The following is a 19,943-nucleotide window of genomic DNA, read 5'->3' as shown; positions in this document are numbered from 1 at the left end:
TTGTCTTGGAAGAAAACTTTCTTCCTTCTACTCTGAAAATGTTCCCCAACTCTGATGATTGTTTTTTTCCAGCAGGACAATGCTCCATGCCACACAGCCAGGTCAATCAAGGTGTGGATGGAGGACCACCAGATCAAGACCCTGTCATGGCTAGCGCTATCTCCCATTGAAAACCTCTGGAATGTGATCAAGACGAAGACAGATGGTCACAAGCCATCAAACAAAGCCGAGCTGCTTGAATTGTTGTGCCAGGAGTTGCATAAAGTCACCCAACATCAATGTGAAAGACTGGTGGCGAGCATGCTAAGACTCATGAAAGCTGTGATTGAAAATCAGGGTTATTCCACCAAATATTGATTTCTGAACTCTTCCTAAGTAAAAACATTAGAATTGTGTTGTTTAAAAATGAATTTGAACTTTTTTTCATTGCATTATTCGAGGTCTGACAACACTGCATATTTTGTTATTTTGACCAGTTGTCATTTTCTGCATATAAATGCTCTAAATGTCAATATATATTTATTTGGAATTTGGGAGAAATGTTGTCAGTAGTTTATAGAATAAAACAAACATGTTCATTTTACCCAAACACAGAAACTGATAATTTTGCAGTGGTCTCTTCATTTTTTCCAGAGCTGTATAAACTGTATAATGGCGGGAGCAATAATTTCAGAGAAGTTCACAGTATATAATGAACAAACAAAAAAGATAGAAAACTATTCTTTCTCATATTCCATTAACTAATAACAAGAACAAAATTGATTACCTATAATAAGTACAAAACTGAATTAACTTAATAACTACAACCAAGATGAAAAGTCCACAATGATATTTGAAGAAAAGAGCCCATTACAAACAAACAAACAGAAACAAAACACTGTATAAATTAACAGTCAGATCATGAATACATTATTAATGTATTATGCTGTTAATTTTTAGTTAACTGATTTATAATTTACTATATAAAACTATATTTTATTGTGATACAATGAAGGTTAACAACTAGTTAAAGCTTTTGTTTAGTAACATTTACTGCTGTTACAAGGTATAAGATCATAGAAACATTCCATTTATAAACATGTAATACATATTTGTTATCTTGATTCCATTAGTAGATTAATCAATAATAAAGAAAGTATTTTTGTATTTTTGTATTTATAAACTTGTTATTAAGTTAGTAAATGTCTCCTTTAATACAGAGTGGCCCAGACCAGATGTAGACCCAGTGTGTTTTTCACCAGTGACTCTAGGTGACTCTCAGACCTCAGGCTCATTCCCCAGCTGTATTTTAACTTTCACACCGCAAGATAATTACCGTCTAAACAGTCCATAAAATGTTGCTGCAAACTACCTTCTGTCTGAGATCACTGTTCAAATAAAACAAAGACACATGACCAGGTAGTCCTGAGGCAAAGATGGGTGTAGTCAACAGAGGTTTTATTAGCTGTCATCAATTTAATTTCTTGTTTCATCTACTGATGAGAACCCTTAAGGGAAACAAGAAAACATTTTAAAGAGATAAAAAGATTTGTTAGCCTCTTCTCATGTCTTAAACATATTCCTGTCTTCAAGCTGCTAGATATTAAAAGAGAAAATTGTGGTAGTGACTGCCACATGAAACAATTAGAAAAACATTTTCAGTATTTTTTCTGTATAGAGGGAGACTCTGGGAAACCTGAAATGCTGCTTACTTAACACAAGGCTCCTTTGAAGTAGATCAAGGGCTGAATACAGCAGACAAGGGCTTTGTCTTCAATGCAGCAGTTTAAGAGTATTTTTTGTTTTTTATCCATTAGAATTTGCCCGTGGCTATTCTCGTTTCTGTGTTTTCTTTTGTGCTGTTATTTGAAAGGTATCTAAAGTCCGGATCCATATGTCTGTATTGAGGAATAATTTCTCCTCTCAGCAGTTGAAAGCAAACAGGCGCAGAGCTGACTATGTTGGACAGAGTTTGTTGTTCAAAACCTCCAAAAAGAACAGAAAATATGTGGAGCTCCGAGTCTGATTTGTCTGTCAGGAGAAGTAATGACATATACATATAGAGAGTTGAAGAATTTAAACCTATTAGTAGTAACAGCAGTAAACACGAAGAAGAGGGCTCAATGAAATACTAGTTGTGATTCCAGAAGAAGTCTCTAATGCTGTAAATAAGATGAACAATTGAAAAATACCTGGAGATGATGGAATAACAGGGGAGATCCCAAAAGAAGCTTTAGAAGAATTGGTGACAATTCTTGCAAAACTTCATAAAGTGTTTCCGAATTAAAACAAATCCCAGAGAAATGGAACAATGCACTGCTGTTGTACCGTTGAGCAGGGTACTTTACCTAGATTGCTCCATTTAAAAAAAATGTATCTGTATAAATGGGTACTTGTATGTACAAATAATGTAATATATTGTAACAATTGTTAGTCACCCTTGATAAGGGTGTCTGCTAAGAGATAATAACAAATAATGATAATAGGTAGAAGATGGCTTTGGAATCCTCGAATCATCGCACACCAATTACATCCTGTGGGCCTTGGGCTTTCTGAGATTTTAGTGTGAATATTAGTGGATGGCTTCACCGGCATACATTTTAGTGGGCATCAGATTTTTCAAATGCTTCCTGAAGAAACCATTTCAGAAAAGGGGTGTTAAAATGAAAAATAATTAGAGATGCCCAAAATATCAAAAAGGCAAATGAAATCAAAGCCATTCTAAAACAGTTAGTAAGCATATCAATCTTGTGCCTGTCTCCGGCTCTGGGGAGAAAAAAGCACCGTTTCCTGTTCAGATGAACTGAGGTTCCGTAGAAAGCAATATATCACTGAGGTTTATGTAAAAAAAAGAAGAAGAAAGCAAAAGAAGACAAGCAGTTCATGCTCCATTGCCTTATGCCTGATCTGTTTGTTGATACTTGGGGTTTGGCTGTCTTCCTAAAAACTATGTACTGTACCCTCTCTGGAGTTAAGATTCTTTATTCAGTCTTTCTGACAAAAGCTCAGATGTCCCTGGCTCCTGCCTAGGCCTGTCAGATTAAGAAAAGGCTGAAGCTTAAGAATTGTGTTGAAAGCTATCCTGGCAGCAGTCCTCTCTAAAACCATACGAACTCCCCCCACCCCCACATACACACACACCCCTAGAGATCTGAGTCAGGTGTCAGACAAAGCATTCAGCTTTGATCCTTTGTGGAGCAATTACATTTTTTTTTTTAAATACAGAAGATACAGAAACCCACACTTAACTTATACCAATGCTGTGATTGGAGCCATATGGGATACCTGCAAATATCAGAGAAGGTCCACATACACTTATCACCTGGTTCTACCTTGGCTTGTAACACTACCAACTTCACAATTAGGGCTTGGATTTTAGTTACACACTGTCTCCGAGATGTTGTTAGATGAACCTAGAGCAGGTATTTAGAGAAGGCTTCAGCTCGTGACTATAGATCATGCATCCACATTCATGTCAGAATACCCCTGTCCAAATTCATGTGCAAACTGAGGAAAGGAAAAAAGGTATATATATTTTTAGGTATAGACATTTTTTATGTTCCAAGGATAAGAAGGAAATAGCTGTTGCATTTATTAAGTTCAGGGAGCCAGAATGCAATGATGTCAGTAATTCCTAGCTCAAAATATAGAAAACAATTGGTATTAATCCTCCCAATTACCCACGCATTCACTAGCATGACAAGAGAAGCCTCTGGGAGCTAGAGTGCGGAATGAATCCTCAACAACAATTGGAGATTGTGAGCCAGCAGTGGTTTTGTCAAAAGCAGGATCCAGTAAACATTACATCACTGCAGACTCTTTGTTACAAGGGAGACTTTGGCTTCCTGGGAGAAATCCTGAGATTACTGTTATAAAAGGGGGCAGAAAAAGTGGCAATTACTGTCTACAGCAGAGCACTGACTATTACTGGCTGATACCATTCCAGTTCACCATGTCCCTACCACACAAGATCAGGCTGACTTTGCTGGGTGGGTCAGAATGCTTTCCATCCCTTAACACTGAGACAGACAATGCTGTTTTTCTGGTAGTGTATTCAACGGAAGGGAGCTGGGGCTTTCCCGTGATTAGGGTGAGCATACGCTTGATTAAACGATTGTGCAGCATTATAATAATAATAATAATAATAATAATAATAATAATAATAATAATAATTATAATAATAGACATAGTCTTGTACAACATTTAAACAAACTATTCATGTACATACGGAACACAGTTTCCAGCAGTCATGGGCGTTCAGTAGACAAACAGTGAACATTGGCAGTACCTTGGGACAAACAGCCTTAGAAAACTCACAAGTAATTACTGCACACAAAAGTAGGTTTTAAGGGAGAAAACGCCCACTTGCTTTTCTACACGAGGCAGTATTGTGTTGCAGTAACTAGATACTCGAACCTCTAACACACCGGTCTGGTAACTGCACTTTCTCTCAGGGAGTACAAAAGCAGGGTTCTATTAATTGATTTGAATGTGTATTTATAGAACAGTATAATCCTCAGCATTCAACTTAATTTGCTGCCTCACAACTCACAGAAACAGCAATAGGCTTAGCGTTTCTGCATGTCCTTTCTTTGCAAGGATAGCTGAGCACTGAAGAACACTTTAAAAGTCAGTACATAACAAAGATGTTTTCTTTACAGTTCTCAGCAGTGTAATGAATATTTGACCAGGGGGATAATAGATAGCATGCATTCGAATGGTACAAGCAGGGAAGCTAATGTAGCTCTGCTTGGAGATAGACACAATGCAATTATGCTCTGTTGTTCATTTTAATGCTCACTTTGCAAGGACTAGCTTAATTGACTTTTTACAATGCCATAAACCATGTTCATGGGAGACTTACTCTCCAGAAAAGTAAAAAAAAATAGTTCTGTTCCCTGTTTGTTTCCTGGTGCTGAGCGCACATTGTAGGTAAGTGGCATCAGAGATTTAAATTAAGTTTTCCAAATTAGGAGAAGACTTCAACTGGATTCAGTAAGATCTACGGTCACATTCCCCTCAGTGGGTGCCAAACACTTCTGTTGATTACAGGAATCGAATTACATACAGATAAATAAGTTTTAATTTCTAAAGCCAGGTTCCCACAAGTCCCAGATGTGGACTAGTTTACATCAAGTAAATCTTTACATGGAAAGTTCTTGCCAGAGAAGGCACTTTTGCATGCACTGTGTAAACATTGAACTAGATGTATAAACCTCAGAGTAAAATATAAAAATGAGATAGAAATTGCTAAACTAAATAAAAGCAGTGAAGATCAAAGCACTTTCATGCTCCCAGTTGTCTTTTCATTTGGATTTGTCTTCTGAAGGCTGCTGGTATCTTGGAGACAGCTATATATGTTTTCAAATGCGTAGTTGAAAGCTTACTTTTTGAGCGCTACATTTTCTTCTTCCTCAATTGTCATGTTTAATCACTTTACTGATATTAACATAACACTGACAAAGTTGATTTGCATGGTACAAAAAAGGAACATGATGTGAAATTCAGAAAGTAAGAAATCTACTTGAAGCCCGATGCTCTGTAAAACAGCAAGAGGATTTCTGGAAAGAAAAAAAGTCTTATGTAAAACAATTATGTACAGCTTGCAGGGGAACTACATTTCACAAATGTCAGTTACAATTTCAAAGCCTACCCAACAATCTGATGATTTTTACTCCTGTGCAAATGGGGCATAAAGGACCAATCAAACATAGTAGTTCAGATTACATTAAAAAGCACACCAAGCGGTACATATTCAGATTACAATTATATTATTCCTATTGACAAACACAAGAACCCTACTGATCTGTAGACAATAAACAATAAAATAATTCCTGGCGACGTCCTTTTTTTTTTCAAGAATTTGAGCCTTGGACAGGAAATCTTCCGCAGTACAACCACCATTTCCAATAAATCGCAGTAGGTGGCAGCACTATGAACAAGCGTAATAGGAATTGCAAAACCAAATTCACACCTACAATACATATATAATGATATCAACCACAATTCCGGAGGCAAGTAAATCTTGACACGAACAAACAAAAAATAAAACTTGGATGGAACTTATATAACTGTGGTATAACCTATAAAAAAACAATTGCTGTCAACAATATAGATATACTTGACGTTTATTAGTTTCACAGCTCTAACATTATTTGGAGCTCTGAACCCAGTTTTTTCATGATGTCATTTCAGGTATCCTTTCAAAAACAATTGATCATCATTTCTACTGGTCAAATTCAGAAAACAAACACTGAAACGCTGAACAGATTTTGTCCTTCTTCAGGAAAGAGGCTCGCTGGGGAGCTGGAGAGTTGGATGGTTTCAATTGTTGAATATACCTTTTATCTTCAGAGATATTTCATGTCATTGGTATAGATATAAAGTCTTAAAGCTGTCATTCAAACAGCTTAGACTATAGTTGGTATCAAAGTCACAAATAATAGCCAAAAAATAATAACAGTAAAAGTAATAAACTATATATTTCTGTTTATCTATTTATTTTTCCATAAAACAAACTTCACTGTGTAAAGCCTTTGTGTAGGGAAGTGGAATCTGGTCCATATTCTCACTCATTTTCAGTTTCATACTCCGTGTGATAATGGATCAATACAATCCTCGAAGCTGCATGAATGATAGCACCTAAGAAGTATAATAAATAATGTTTGCTTGTAAACTAGTACCTATGGTATTTAACGTTACATGCACATTGTACTTTTAATATGTTACACTCAGTTTCTGTGGGGCAGTAAGATTTTACTTCAGGTTGAACAATCTTTAGGGTCATATATTTTTTGTTTTTGGTTTAATTGTAATTTTTGCTTATTGACCAAAGAGTCTGGTTGCCATGGATACTCCCTACATGTTATTGCACCGAGCAAAATTAATACTTTTAATAACCATGAAACATTCACAACACATACATCCCCATACACCTATGAAGTACAACCATGTGGTATACCTAGGGGGAAGGCATTATGGAAGATCATTATTACATAAATAGTTGGATAGTTGGCAAGGAAGCTGTTGTCAATCGTCTCCAAGTCTCAGGGTCAATGGATAAATATCCATGTTAATTACTTTCAAAAAGTGAATAAATATGATTTTATTTGTAAACTTGCCTTTGTCTCTTGTCAAACAGAATTATGACAAAGCTTGTATCCAAATGCGGTTTAATATATCGTGAGAAGCCACTTCCTACTAAAGTAAAATGCACTTGGGAACAAGTTTGTAATCTGCGATTTAAAGGTAGACCAAAGTTTTGATTCCCTCTAGGACAAAGACCACTAAAGACCAGTGCTTTAAACAGGAGGAGGGTTTGTACACTCTTCCACGTTTAGGGGAGTGATGTCATCATTGCAGGCTCATTTATGCAACGCATATGTGGACAACTGCAATCAATTAGATAATTGCAGTAATGAATCATGTTCCTTATGTATCCCTCCTCTCACAGTAAGACTTGGCGGTATCAGTGCAGGCTGGCCTCTTTCACCTCCTGATGTTTGCCTGGCTTTCTCTTAGCAGTTATGGAGATCACGTGCAGCACTTTAAGGTGCTGAAGGACCGGGGTGGCCAATTCTTCATCTGGGATGAGGTCTTCAGCTCCCTCAACCAACTGGTGGACTTCTACAAAACCACGAGCATCGCCAAAGAAAGGACAGTCTTCCTGAGGGATAACGAGCGAGCTCTAGTGGTAGGTACAACACCTCTCTCTGTTGTGTCTATATTGTGTTGTGAGATCTAAAGCAATTCTGGTCCTGGGAAGCCAAAGAGGACCTTCCGGTCATCTCAATCAACTCACATTCACCTGACTTGATCACTGTTTGAAAAGAATGTGATTATTGTAGTGCAGCCCAGGCCTGTAATTGACTACAGGGATGGAGTACTGTCTCCCAAGTGAGGAGTTTCTGTACTTGTATTGTAAAACTGATGTGAACTGAAAACTCAGCTGGAGCCTTTGGCCTGGCCTTTAAAAGGGCTGGAGGTGTCCCCCAAGGTGTCTGACTGGCTGTTTGACCAACTAATAAGAACCACATTCTCAAGCTGGTCACTCATCCAATCAAATGTCTCTAGTGCTGTAATCAATTAAGGTTAAAAAGTAGAAGAAAAAAACAAAAATCAGAAATACACCTTTTCAATGTACACCTCTAGACTTACAACTCTTCTCTCTGCTTTAGTACCCAGAAACTGTTCCCACCAGCACTGCACTGCTTGCCCCCCACAGATAAAGTTAGTGTTTATTACTTCTTCATTCAAACTATATCTGTATATAGTGCTATCTTGTCTCTCTGTATTACGTTTTGATTATATACAATATTGTTGGTTATACAACTTGTATGTAACCTTAGCAAAGTGTAACTGTTTAATGGTTGCTGATTATACATGAGCCCATTACTACTACTACTACCACCACTTCTACTACTAATAATAATAATATTTTGCCAGGGTGACCAAAACATTTGAAATGGGGTGGCCAGAGGGGTCCAGTAGTTACTTTGGGGATGGCACAGCGCTGACCAAACTGGGGCCGTTCATGCCCGCTCTCCACCGTCCTTCTGCTTGTCCAACAACTCTTGCTGAGCTTTACAGCTTTGAGCTGAACCAAATCGACTTCCACTAACGTCTGTAGTCCCATAGAGGGATAAACAACCATTCTCCCTTGAGTGAAAGTCTCTATGGATAAATACTGTTTATGATGGACTATGGTGAATCCACAATGCCAGCCCAGTCACTCAGACGTAGGCAGAGTTAGGCCTGTAATTGCAGACTAGCAGAGAGGCCATAAATCAGTTAAGCCCTGCGCTGTACAGTTGTTTTCATGCAAACGACTAAGATCTTTATCCTGTTCATCATAACAGGTTAACTAATCTCGCAAGTCCCTACGAAACAATTTATTTTACTTGGCAAAGACCTGTTGTTCATTTCACACAGCACAGGTATTGGAAACATAACCCAATTCGCACACTCCTGAACAAATGTCTTCAAACCCATGTGGCAGAGACACAGACACACAGACTAAATATATTTCATTTTCTGTGCCACGGCCTTAGTCTGAACGCAATGGTCTCTCTCAGGAAAAGGAAAGGAAACTGAAAAGGAAACGGGTTAGGTCACCTTGGCGACCAGTACTCAGAAACGGGAAATGAGGGGGTGAAGTTTGGGGGTATACACTTGATACCATCTAGTGTGGTTTCCATATTCACACTGACACAGTTTTGTAACACAGAAGTGAAATGAAACAAAAGGGTGACTAACGAAATGCAGAAAAAACATAAGACTTTGACTACAAATGGACATTTTAAAATGTAGATTAGTATTGTTAAAATTTTCCTTATTTTATATGACTGGTAAGGTATTCGTGTAAGGTAATTCATCTTCAACAAGGAAGTGTAAAAGAGATGGAGGGCTAAGATTACCTTTTGTAGAATAGTAGAAATGTATATGATAAGGAAATCAGTCTTTTCAGAGTTTGCTGAACACTGAATCAACTTGGATTTTTTTTTCTAGGCTGAATCAGAGTTCAATAACCTCTCAAAGCATAGCATTGAATAAGATCAAATAAATATAGTTTAATAAGGCATATGTATCAGACTAAAGGTTTCAAATAAAGGTTGGGAATAAATTCAATCAACTGTGTGTGTATATACAACACAATAAGATATTATGAGAGTTATGCACAGAAACAAAATACAGTACAAGATACAGCTATAATATAGTATATAGTAAATTAAGTGCAGGACTATAGTGAAATATCTAGATTTGCTGTCTAACAAGAAAAGTAATGTTGTACCTTACTGTCACAGCAATGGAATAAAATAACTTTTCGACAGCACCCCAAATTCTTGAAGCTATTGTGAAGCCTAATCCGCAGTGCGATGCAGACTCGCTTAGGTGGTTTGTCTTACATGTGAATCTCTGTCTGAGGGCTCGGCTGTGCACCATTTCACATCACTGCTTAAACCTGCGTGACTCTTCATAACTTGTTCCAAACCAGTGGGATGAACAGTGGCTCTTTATACACCAGCATGGCCTGGGTGCCAAGAGGAGCACTGGTATGCACAACTCATTACAAGCCTTGGGGGCTTTCCCCCTCCCAAAAGCCACCAGCATTGAAACGGGAAGGGCTCCTGAAGCAGAAATGATTTCGGTGTGTCTGCAACCTCAGACATAGTAGCCACCACCCCTGTCCCTATACGGGCTCATCAATCAGGACGTACTTGTTGTCCCATTCTGACACTTAGCTGGCAAAGGTGTCTTTCACTCCCTTTCAGTGGCAGCAGCTCAAGCCGAGAAGCTGCTCCCTGATTGTGCAATGCAAAGATGGCTCTGTTCCCATAATTTATGATATTAATTTTGCTCTGAGCATCATTATCATTATCAATTTTGAATTTGTTTGTCTTTGTGGGAGTTTAACTACAGTTTTATTGTTGCACAGGCCACTTTTATCTCACAGAGTAGGGACTGTATGGCTGGGTTGCACTAGTCTTGATCCTGGAGAGCACTGATCCAGCAGCTTTCAGAGGCCACTCTGACTTGGGAAATATTTCACTCTGATTGATCAAGCAGCTTGTTCTGGTCAGCTCAGTGATCTAGAGATCATTTGGTACAACCTCATGAGTGTCCTTCAGTCTTCAGAGACCAGAGTTTCCCTACTGCTTCAGTGAATAATGAAAATATATTCCCTGTTTGATTCATAAAGCATTTCCTTTATGCTTAAACCATAACTATGTACCAGTATTCTTGGAGAGTGTGGTCCAAATCCTAACTGATACCAAACACTGTAGTCCAGATGGCACTGGTTCGAATCTGGACTGTCGCAGCAGACGATGACTGGGATGTGCCACGGGGCGGCTCTGCAATAAGGCAAGTAATGAGGGTGGCCTTGAGATCAACACAAGTTTACCACACAAGCACCTGTGGCTTACTGGGCCATAAACACAAATGTGACTGATCGTCCTCTTGCTGCTTCCTTGCTTGGCACTGAGCATCTGGGATAGTGTTTAATGGCAAGAGGCGAGGGACTGGCGACTGCTAAAGCATGTCTGGTGTCTGTAGACAATCCTTTACAACAGATATAACATAACTTCTATCTAAGAGAACTTTGGTCAGCAATGTCAGCAGTGCAACTGGCAAGCATTATTACTACCTTGCACAGGTACCTCAATCTTAATATCCTGTTTGATGGCTTCCCTTCCATTTCTGCCACAGCCCAATCAACAGAGAGAAATCTAAAGGAGGCTGCATGTTGCCGAAAGACAGGTTAACAGTGAAATATGTGTTGTGCGCTATTAAGCCTGTCAGGATTTAATTAGATCACAGTTATTGCAAAAGAACAGAAGCTGCAGGGGGAGCACTAAATTCAAACTCAATTTCGTGGTTCTCAGATGCTGCAATCATTTTTCCATATTTTTAATTAAAAGACATCAGCAATGTTCTTGTGTAACTGGGGCATGTTTTCGCTAGATTTTCCAGAGGGTTCCTAGGTTGTTATGCTGACCCACATTGTCTGGATAAGCTATCTGTAAACCATCAATTTGCAGAACATGGTTGAACATGCTGCAGATTATAGACATTTAAACAAAACACTGTTGCACAGCATGTCCCGATTCTCTCCTGCACCAGATCTAGACACAGTGCATTCCTAACAATTACTACAGCCTGTGCCTGATGTAGATACTCCCTAACTGTCGCAATTTTCAAATAGAGAATCGACATTCTCAGAGGCATTCTTTCTTTTACTAGTCAACAGAAAACTGTTGCTGTATTAAGGGGGAACTAGTGCGGTTTCCAAAAATTATGGTGTTATGAGACTTGATGTGTTTGCTAATAATGAATAAGGAAGGTGTGTGGGATTATTCCAGTCTGATTCTATCATACTCACAACGTTTAACACTTCAAAATGTAAAACTTAACGAATCATGGTGAATGTCAAAATGGATAGCTACCGGATTTGCCTTCCTTGTGGCAATTCATTCAGTGGTGCAGTAGTGTTAATATATTACCCAATAATAATAATAATAATAATAATAATAATAATAATAATAATAATATTGATATTGTGATTTTTAATATTCCTTCAAAATGTACTATTACCCAAACTCAGCAATATTTTTTCCTTATCCATAATAAACATGACTGTTTTGGTTTTTCTTAGTATTCCCTTAGTATTTCTTAGTATTTCCCTAACAAAGACATAATATGAATCTGATTCATCATTGGCAGGTCCCTAACCATTTTACATTTACTTTTTTTTTTCTTCCTGCCTCCTCTTTTACTGGTCTGTCTGGCGCAGACCTCCTCCAGAGTCACGTGCAGATCCTGGAACACCAAGTCTATGTAATCAGTTAAGATTATTAAATGCATTTTGGTAATACTATATCAAACACATCTAGTGCTGGATATGAGATTAAGAGCTTGCTGTAGTGCCAGTCATATATTAAGAATATATTTTTTCACCTTTATATAATTTATCCATGCAATCTGTTATTGTATCCAAATCTTTGCCACTGTTACATGGATATATTTGTTCTGGTGCCTGAGAAAAGTGGAGGACGAAATACATACCAAATTCACGTTCTAGATAACATTGGAAAGGGTGTTATATTATTAGTTTTACAGCACTGTTTCATTTCAGTTTACTCGCCCTTTGTTTCAATGACCTTTCCTTAGGACTGAGGCTATTTGCAGCAATAGCAAAGCTCAACTTGCTGGAGTAAACTGTATTAAACTACATATTTTCTTACCGAATTCATTTTTTTTACAGTGTCTGTCCTAAAAACAATAACAAAGTTAATATAACAATAATTATAACCTAATATCCCTCAGGGATATCCAATTCAGGCTCAAAGCCATCAACACTACAAGAATACATAAGAGAAGCACTATTGCATTTTCTGACAATTGCTTTCCTGCTTTGCTTGTTTTCAGATTTATATTTGACATTGTTGTGTTTGTATGCCATTTGTTTCGGTTATTATTTTAATGCATACATTGAGTATATAAACAACTAGTAGTTAACAAATAAACAAATTAGTCTGAATCTAGGTTGTTTTTCAGTGTGTGCTTTTGTTCTGTATGGTTACCTACAGAACTGAATGTTATCAGTTTGGATATCAAAACTTGATATTGCAGTGGAAAATGTCTGTGAATTCATTTGTCACAATCCTGGCAGAGGTGGCAGGTATTAATCTGAAAGTAGTGACGTCTGCAAGCTCTCTTTATAATTAAAACCCTGTGATCTTTTTCACAGGAAATATATATATATATATATTTTTTTAATTGCTACTGTTTCTTGTCAGTGCCAGGAAACTCTTTTCGGTTGCATCTGGAATGTAAACAGCTGTTCTCCAAACACTGCGTAATCACAATCTATTGTTAGTCACTGGCCAATCTAGAGGAGCGATAACTGTCAATGGGGGGAGCCTTGAAAATAAAAGCAAAATACTTCACAGAAAGCTTATTTCATCATACACTTGGAAAGAAATACCACAAGGCATCTCTAATCTAGCTATAGCTATAGCATAGGACACCACTGCATGATACTTTCTAATCTACACTTTAAACAGTTATTCCAGGTATTATTCTAGTCTGTACTTCTATACTGTTAGTTGTGTTGCTTTGAGTGTTACTAAGAAAGTATTATACCTTTGTAACATCTCTCCATTAGCAATCAATTTACCTGACTTCTGCAGGTGCCTACAACCTGCCTGCATCTGATGGATATTAATTTCTTTGCTACAGGTCTTTTGACTACTTGCCTCAACTGTTTGTATTTCAAAACAGCAACACTGCTCTATGGTAACAAATAACTTGATCACTGCTATTGCTTAGCTTTTATCCTGTCATTTGTCTTTTGCTCTCACCCTTGCTTGCACTGGCACGCATTTCTCCCTTTCTGCCTCTTAACTTCACTGTTCAGACTTGGTGATGTTTTCCAATTAGTTATATTTAACTTGCATAATTGTGCACCAATTAAGCTTCTGTCACAGAAAGCTTTCATACAAGGCTTAGGGTCATATTAGTAGTAGTAGTAGTAGTAGTAGTAGTAGTATTAATAATAAAATGTATTATTATTGTGCAATGTTAACACTTGTTTTTCCTAAAGAGGAAGAAAAAAAAGTTTAACAAAAGTACATTAAATGTTAAATTATTACATTTACAATTATTATGTCTGTACTGTACCATTGGGAATTTTGTCCTACTAAAACCGGGCTGGTATCTTACAGTTTTATTAATTGGGCCCTAACGCAGCACCTTTAGAATAGGGCCCTGCGTGCCAGGCTGCCAGTGAAAGTCCTGGCTGTGGGATGGGCCATAGATAAGACCAGCCTGGTAAACTGTTTATTATCCCTAGAGTGACAGCTAGACAACTTGGAGATATGAGACACGGGAAGTTCAAAGCCTGGCTGGATTATAAATAAATAATGATCCACATTTTGAAGAAACACAGTAGTGATTCAGGAAGTGTACAAACATTCCAGGCATTCTCTGACAGCTCTGTGTCATTTTAAGCTTCCCCTTGAACTGGATTTCTAAACCGTTTCTAGTGGAGTAGGCTTGCTTACTTCCTTTCATGCATATGTGAGGGGAATACCAGTTTATATTTACAAAACAAACAAACCCTGGTGTTACAATTTGCAATTGCATATTTCAGGATGCACTGTATATTAATGCAAGATGTAAGCAATACTTACACCAATTCTAGCTGAAAAATTCACACACAATTACTTCTACTCAACTCAATTAATTTATTGCAATTATTTCTACTATCTATTTTAATGTATTGTTAAGTACAATAGCAATCAATCATTTGTCAGCCCTAATACTATTTTAATTTTAGGAATTGTCCAGTAACATTATCAACATAATAGCGTTCACTCATTAGATTAGAGTTTAACACAATCAGTCATGAGCACATCAATGCAGCAATAAAACAAGTAACATCCTATCACTGTCCAAAGCTTTTAAACACTTTTTTTGAAGTGAGGGTATTTTGATTGACTCTGGAGTTGACATATTGACCATGCATTGAAGGAAAACTTTGCTGATGAGAACAAAGACAGTTCTCGCTTTCCTTTGTGGACCTAAAATGTCCTTGATCCCTTAATACATCCTGTTAAGGCAAATTAATTTCCTCATAAATTATCCATGGTACCAATTTGCATTGAGATTTGTTTATTTTGTTTTGACCAAAATCATCTTGCGATCAAGCCACCAGTGTGAGCTATGACTCAAGAAGAATCCATATCAAACTTAAAGAAGGTAATTACCCATGTGAGGTTAATTACACGGCTACTTTTTATTCATTGTAATTGGTATTTATTAAATGCAATATAATTTAATAATCTTTAAATTAAAGTGTCACTCACTCAAACTTGTCAGCCATCCAGCACATCCCACACACTCTGAGAATCCTGCAAATCGCCGACACATACTGAGCAATTGTTTGCCCTTTCTCCCAGTGTGTAACACAGAGAATCAGAATATGAATAGAATATTTTTCTCATGATAATACTACATAAAATGAAGCAAGTATGTGTCTAGATTTAGTATTGAAACCAGGTCCTTCAAAAGATGACCTAAATAGCCCTTTCATCTGAAGGTATCATATTTAAAATACAGGCCATCCCTCCAGCCAGATTCAGTACACAGTAAGCGGCTTCAATGAAATAATGAACTTCTGAAACGTTGAGGGCTTTTATGACTGTTATTTAAATGTAGCCAGATTAATCCTAATCTTGAATTAATGAGTTAATCCATCGTAGTCACCTGTTGTGGTGTTGCTTTCTGTTTGTCTCCCCCTAGAGGCCACGTCATGCCCGGGCACTCTTCGACTTCACCCCTCAGCACGTCTCCCAGCTGCACTTCATGCGCGATGACATCATCGATCTCCTTGACTGCTCGGACACTCAGCGCTGGAAAGGCCGCTGCCATGGCCGCGTGGGCTTCTTCCCTCCCGAATATGTCCAGCCCATCTACTACTGACCCTGCCCCCGAACCACCCCCCTGACGGCCCAACAGGAGAGAGAATTCAGTCAGTTATTCCCTTAATGCCCAAATCCACCTGGTTTCATTTCAGACTTGGCTTACATGTATACAGTAACAGGGACACCAATGGTTAGCAAAAGCATGATCCATGGCCGTGGGGAAGAGAGAGCTGTTGTGGTAGGGTGACAGGAAGATCAAGAGACCAAGAGGGTTTTAGAGATGGAGACTCTTCAATCTCTAAAAGAAAAACTGAGTGGAAAATGCACACAAGAATAATGCACAAGGAAACTGAAGTAAAAGGAGGGGAGTCAACACCATTGTCCCAACAGGAAGTGGGGGTTGGGCCGTCTCTATAAAACTCCCCTGCTAACAAAGTGTTTGCTCTGAAGAGTTTGTGATATGCATGTGACTGCAGACAGTTTCCTCCCCTGGGATTTATCCATATTCGTTTCTCAGCATCTCATGGCTACCCTCACACCCACTGCACACTGCACTGACAACGTAACATAAAAATAAAAAACTACAGGTGGGAGGAGGAGGTCAAAAGAAAAGGGCTGTGGTCTCTGAAACCACTGCATTTTTAACTAGAAAACACTGAAGATCGCAATCTCCTGTGCATTTCATTTTTTATTTTTTCAAGTAAACATCCTGTTGTCAAAACATCTTTCTGTTGATTAGACACTAAAGCCCCTGTTGGCGGGACAGGAGGCTCAGTCATAGCAAGTGAGAGGAGACATCTCTGTTTTAGGAGATGGATATATATGAAAAACACAGGCAGTGTCGACATCCGGAGACAGGCACATGTGAGACACTTGTATTATAGCTCTTCATGCAAACAAATATCTCTAGTAACTAATTCCATTGCTTTCAGTGGCTTTGCAAACTCCTGCGTGCAATAAGTATTATCATCCTATACAATATGAACTACTGTTTTTAAAGTCCAGCTCTGGAACCGTACATAAGCTTTGGATAGCACTGTGTTTCTTTTGTGTCAACTAAGACAGGAGAAACTGTTATTTGTTCCCTATCTGTGCAAACACAACTAAAGCACGTTCAAGTGCAAGTAAACTTCCAGTCTCCCTCATCTGTTTCCAAGCATCGCATGGATTTCCTTTAAGGCAGTATGTTAGTAATTGCCATTTAAAGTAGGACACCAGCTTTTTGTTCAATGTGCAATGCAGAATCGTAGAACCGCTTCACCCCAATGGTATTAAGACTCATGCTCCATTGCTATGAATGGTGATACTGGATGGTTATACTTCAGTGTGGGGAAGTAATCGCTCACTGGCTACTCAAGCACAAAAGACATTACTGTAAAGATGTTTGTGGATACCGTTTTCATATTCTGTACCTGAGATTTATAAAGATGTGGGGAACAAGGATAGGATCAAATAAACATGCTTTGTTTCTCTTCTGACTGTTCTGTTTTATCTGCATAACCCACAAACGAGACGAGACCATTTCACACACACTGTTTATTTAGTCACTTGATCAACCCCTCAGAATCTACTCTAGTCAGTGCCTTGAAGGAACCCTGACGGTGAGCTTATATTACATAGCTGGGCCGACGTCATTTCAATTCGCCTGTTGGGCCTTTATTTCATCCATAAGAGGGAAGTAACCCTTACTGTACCAGATTCCCTGCATTTGAGAACTGAGAATGTTTTAAACCTGCTATTAAACTCAGTTTCCAGCTGCAGTTGTGTATAACCATGTGACGTAACCATTTGCTAGCAAACATGACCCTGACTCTATTTATATCACGATTACAAATCAAGGGCAGACTTAATTAATGAAGGAATTGATTAAACCTTTACACCGCTGCCGTTTGTACAACTACAGGTTGAAGAAAACGGTGTTGTTCTGAATACTGATAATACTAACTGGACTCTCAGTCTGCCATCTCTCAGTTCTCATATCGAGAAAAGCTTGAGAAAAAGATGGCTAGGTCATTTCCAGGGCCCAGACTGGCAATACATCATTGCCTAATCATGTAAAGAAAAAGGTTTGGCATGCAACAGGCAAACAATGCTGGGAATGTGGCCTTCTGTAACTCTACCCAGCCAAGTGTCTACTGAAGCCAAGAGCACCTAGGCCGAGGTCAAAGCTAAGTAAAAACCACTGGAGAAATATGTAGACTGTGCCAAATCTCGAACAGAGGCTGCCTTTACTCATTAAATTGACTACACTAACTTATCTATATACTGTAGACCCCAAATAGTGATTATTATTCATTGTCAATGTTTATATGAAATAATGTAATCAAATAAATAAAACTGATTGCATACGTTCATTTTAAAATTCCCTAAAATGCATGTATTTAAATTTCATAATGTATACAAACATATACACACGCACACATATGGTGCCCTCCAGATTTATTCATACCCGTGAATAAACAGGAACGAAAAACAGCATAAAAAATATATATATTTACGGATTGGGTAATGTGTCCTGCTGAAAAAAGTCTAAACAAGTTATACTGTAATCTTATCACAGCAAAGTCATATTTCAGAGAAAAAGATGTATACATCTATATATACACACATACATACACCTGTACACATAAAGGTAGTGGACAAAAAATGGAAACACCTGGTTAAACGAGGGACACCAAGTATATTGAAAGCAAGGGCTTCTTACACAGGTGTGGCTCATGCATTAATTAAGCAAATAACATCCCAACATGCTTAGGGTCATGTATACAAATGCTGGACAGGCCTGGTTGACTATAATTATGGCTGACATGACTGCAAGAGGAGACCACAGCAGTCTGACAGTGAAAGAAGGGTGATTGTTGGGGTGCGTTTGGCAGGCGCTTCCACGACCAAGACAGATCAACTTGCTGACGTGTCACGAGCAACGGTGTCTAAGATGATCTCGGCATGAAACGGAGAGGGAAAGATCATCAACAAATGGCAAAGGGCAATGCTCTAATTGGTGACTTTACACAGGTGTTTCCATTTTTTTCCCCCCACTATCTGTATGTATATAAATACATCCAAAGTAATTTCAGATTGGATTATAAAGGTAGATTAATTTAGTTCTGAGTACAAATTTGAGGCATTCTTTTAGTTTAAAAAGAGAAGTTTATGAAAGGGTTTCTGGTTTTGCTCAATTTCATTTGAATGTTCATTTTATTGGGAAAGAAAAGATGTTGGCGCAGACAGATTTCCAAAAAGTTAACTTGTACTTGAGGTCTGTAGCCCATTTATCTTTAGGTACAGAAATGCTGTCATCCTGAGAGAAAAAGTATTTATATTTTAACTTAGAAGTTGTTTTGGACCTGAAATGTTGTGTACATTTTCAAATAGCGGCAGTGACTCTAGTGTGGTATGTTTATAAGTAGTGGAACGACTTTCCCACTGAGGTCAGGATCACCCAGTCCCTGACCACCTCCTGGCATCAGCTCAAGACCCTCCTATTCAGACTGTACCTGTAATATCACAGCCTAATCTCCTGGGCTGCTCAGCACCTTTGCTCTTATGCACTTTCTTTTTAAACTATGCTTCCTCATGTTCCTGATTACTTACGTATTCTTAGCACCTCTATCATTATACTGTAACTTCTCCGATGCCTACCCCACCCCTAAGCTCATACCAGGGACATCACTCTTTTATGTTTGGACTCTTTAGTTCTAGGGTGTATGATATTTTATGTTGTACTGATTTATTTATGTCTTGTAAATGTTCCTTGTGAAACCTGTAAGTCATGTGAGGATAAGGGGTGTGGCGACAAAATGTATTGATAAATTAAGAAGCAATACTTTTCGGCATATTAATGGTTTGCCTTCAATTAGGAAACCAGAGTTATGCCCAAATTAAGTTAATAAAAAGGGAGAAATTAGATTTGTCCATATTTATAGTGATTTCCACCAGGCTTTTAAAGTTACTGAGATTCCTGTATTATTGAAACATCTATTATTTTATATAATTCGCTAATATGGGGAAGAAGAAGGGTTTATTCCTTCCTTTCAC

At 38.1% G+C, this 19,943-nt stretch overlaps 1 protein-coding gene across 3 annotated transcripts in view; it reads left to right on the top strand.

Annotated features, from left to right (window-relative positions):
• Nucleotides 1–17,383, top strand: part of grapa (GRB2 related adaptor protein a) — a 29,286-nt gene extending 11,903 nt beyond the window's left edge. Inside the window, exons 4-6 of one of the 3 annotated variants that reach the window (XM_066689461.1) lie at nucleotides 7,501–7,672; nucleotides 8,157–8,208; nucleotides 15,784–15,873. In XM_066689461.1, coding sequence (XP_066545558.1) covers nucleotides 7,501–7,672; nucleotides 8,157–8,207 — 223 coding nt within the window. In that variant the 3' untranslated portion in view covers nucleotide 8,208; nucleotides 15,784–15,873. Of the gene's footprint in view, nucleotides 1–7,500; nucleotides 7,673–8,156; nucleotides 8,209–15,783 lie in introns of all 3 variants that reach the window. The other 2 variants (XM_066689459.1, XM_066689460.1) reach the window with 2 other exon arrangements.
• The last annotated feature ends 2,560 nt before the right edge of the window (nucleotides 17,384–19,943 follow it).

Source organism: Amia ocellicauda, chromosome 17, assembly GCF_036373705.1.
Source record: "Amia ocellicauda isolate fAmiCal2 chromosome 17, fAmiCal2.hap1, whole genome shotgun sequence".
Taxonomy (NCBI): Eukaryota; Metazoa; Chordata; class Actinopteri; order Amiiformes; family Amiidae; genus Amia; species Amia ocellicauda.
This window is presented reverse-complemented; position numbering and strand designations above follow the sequence as displayed.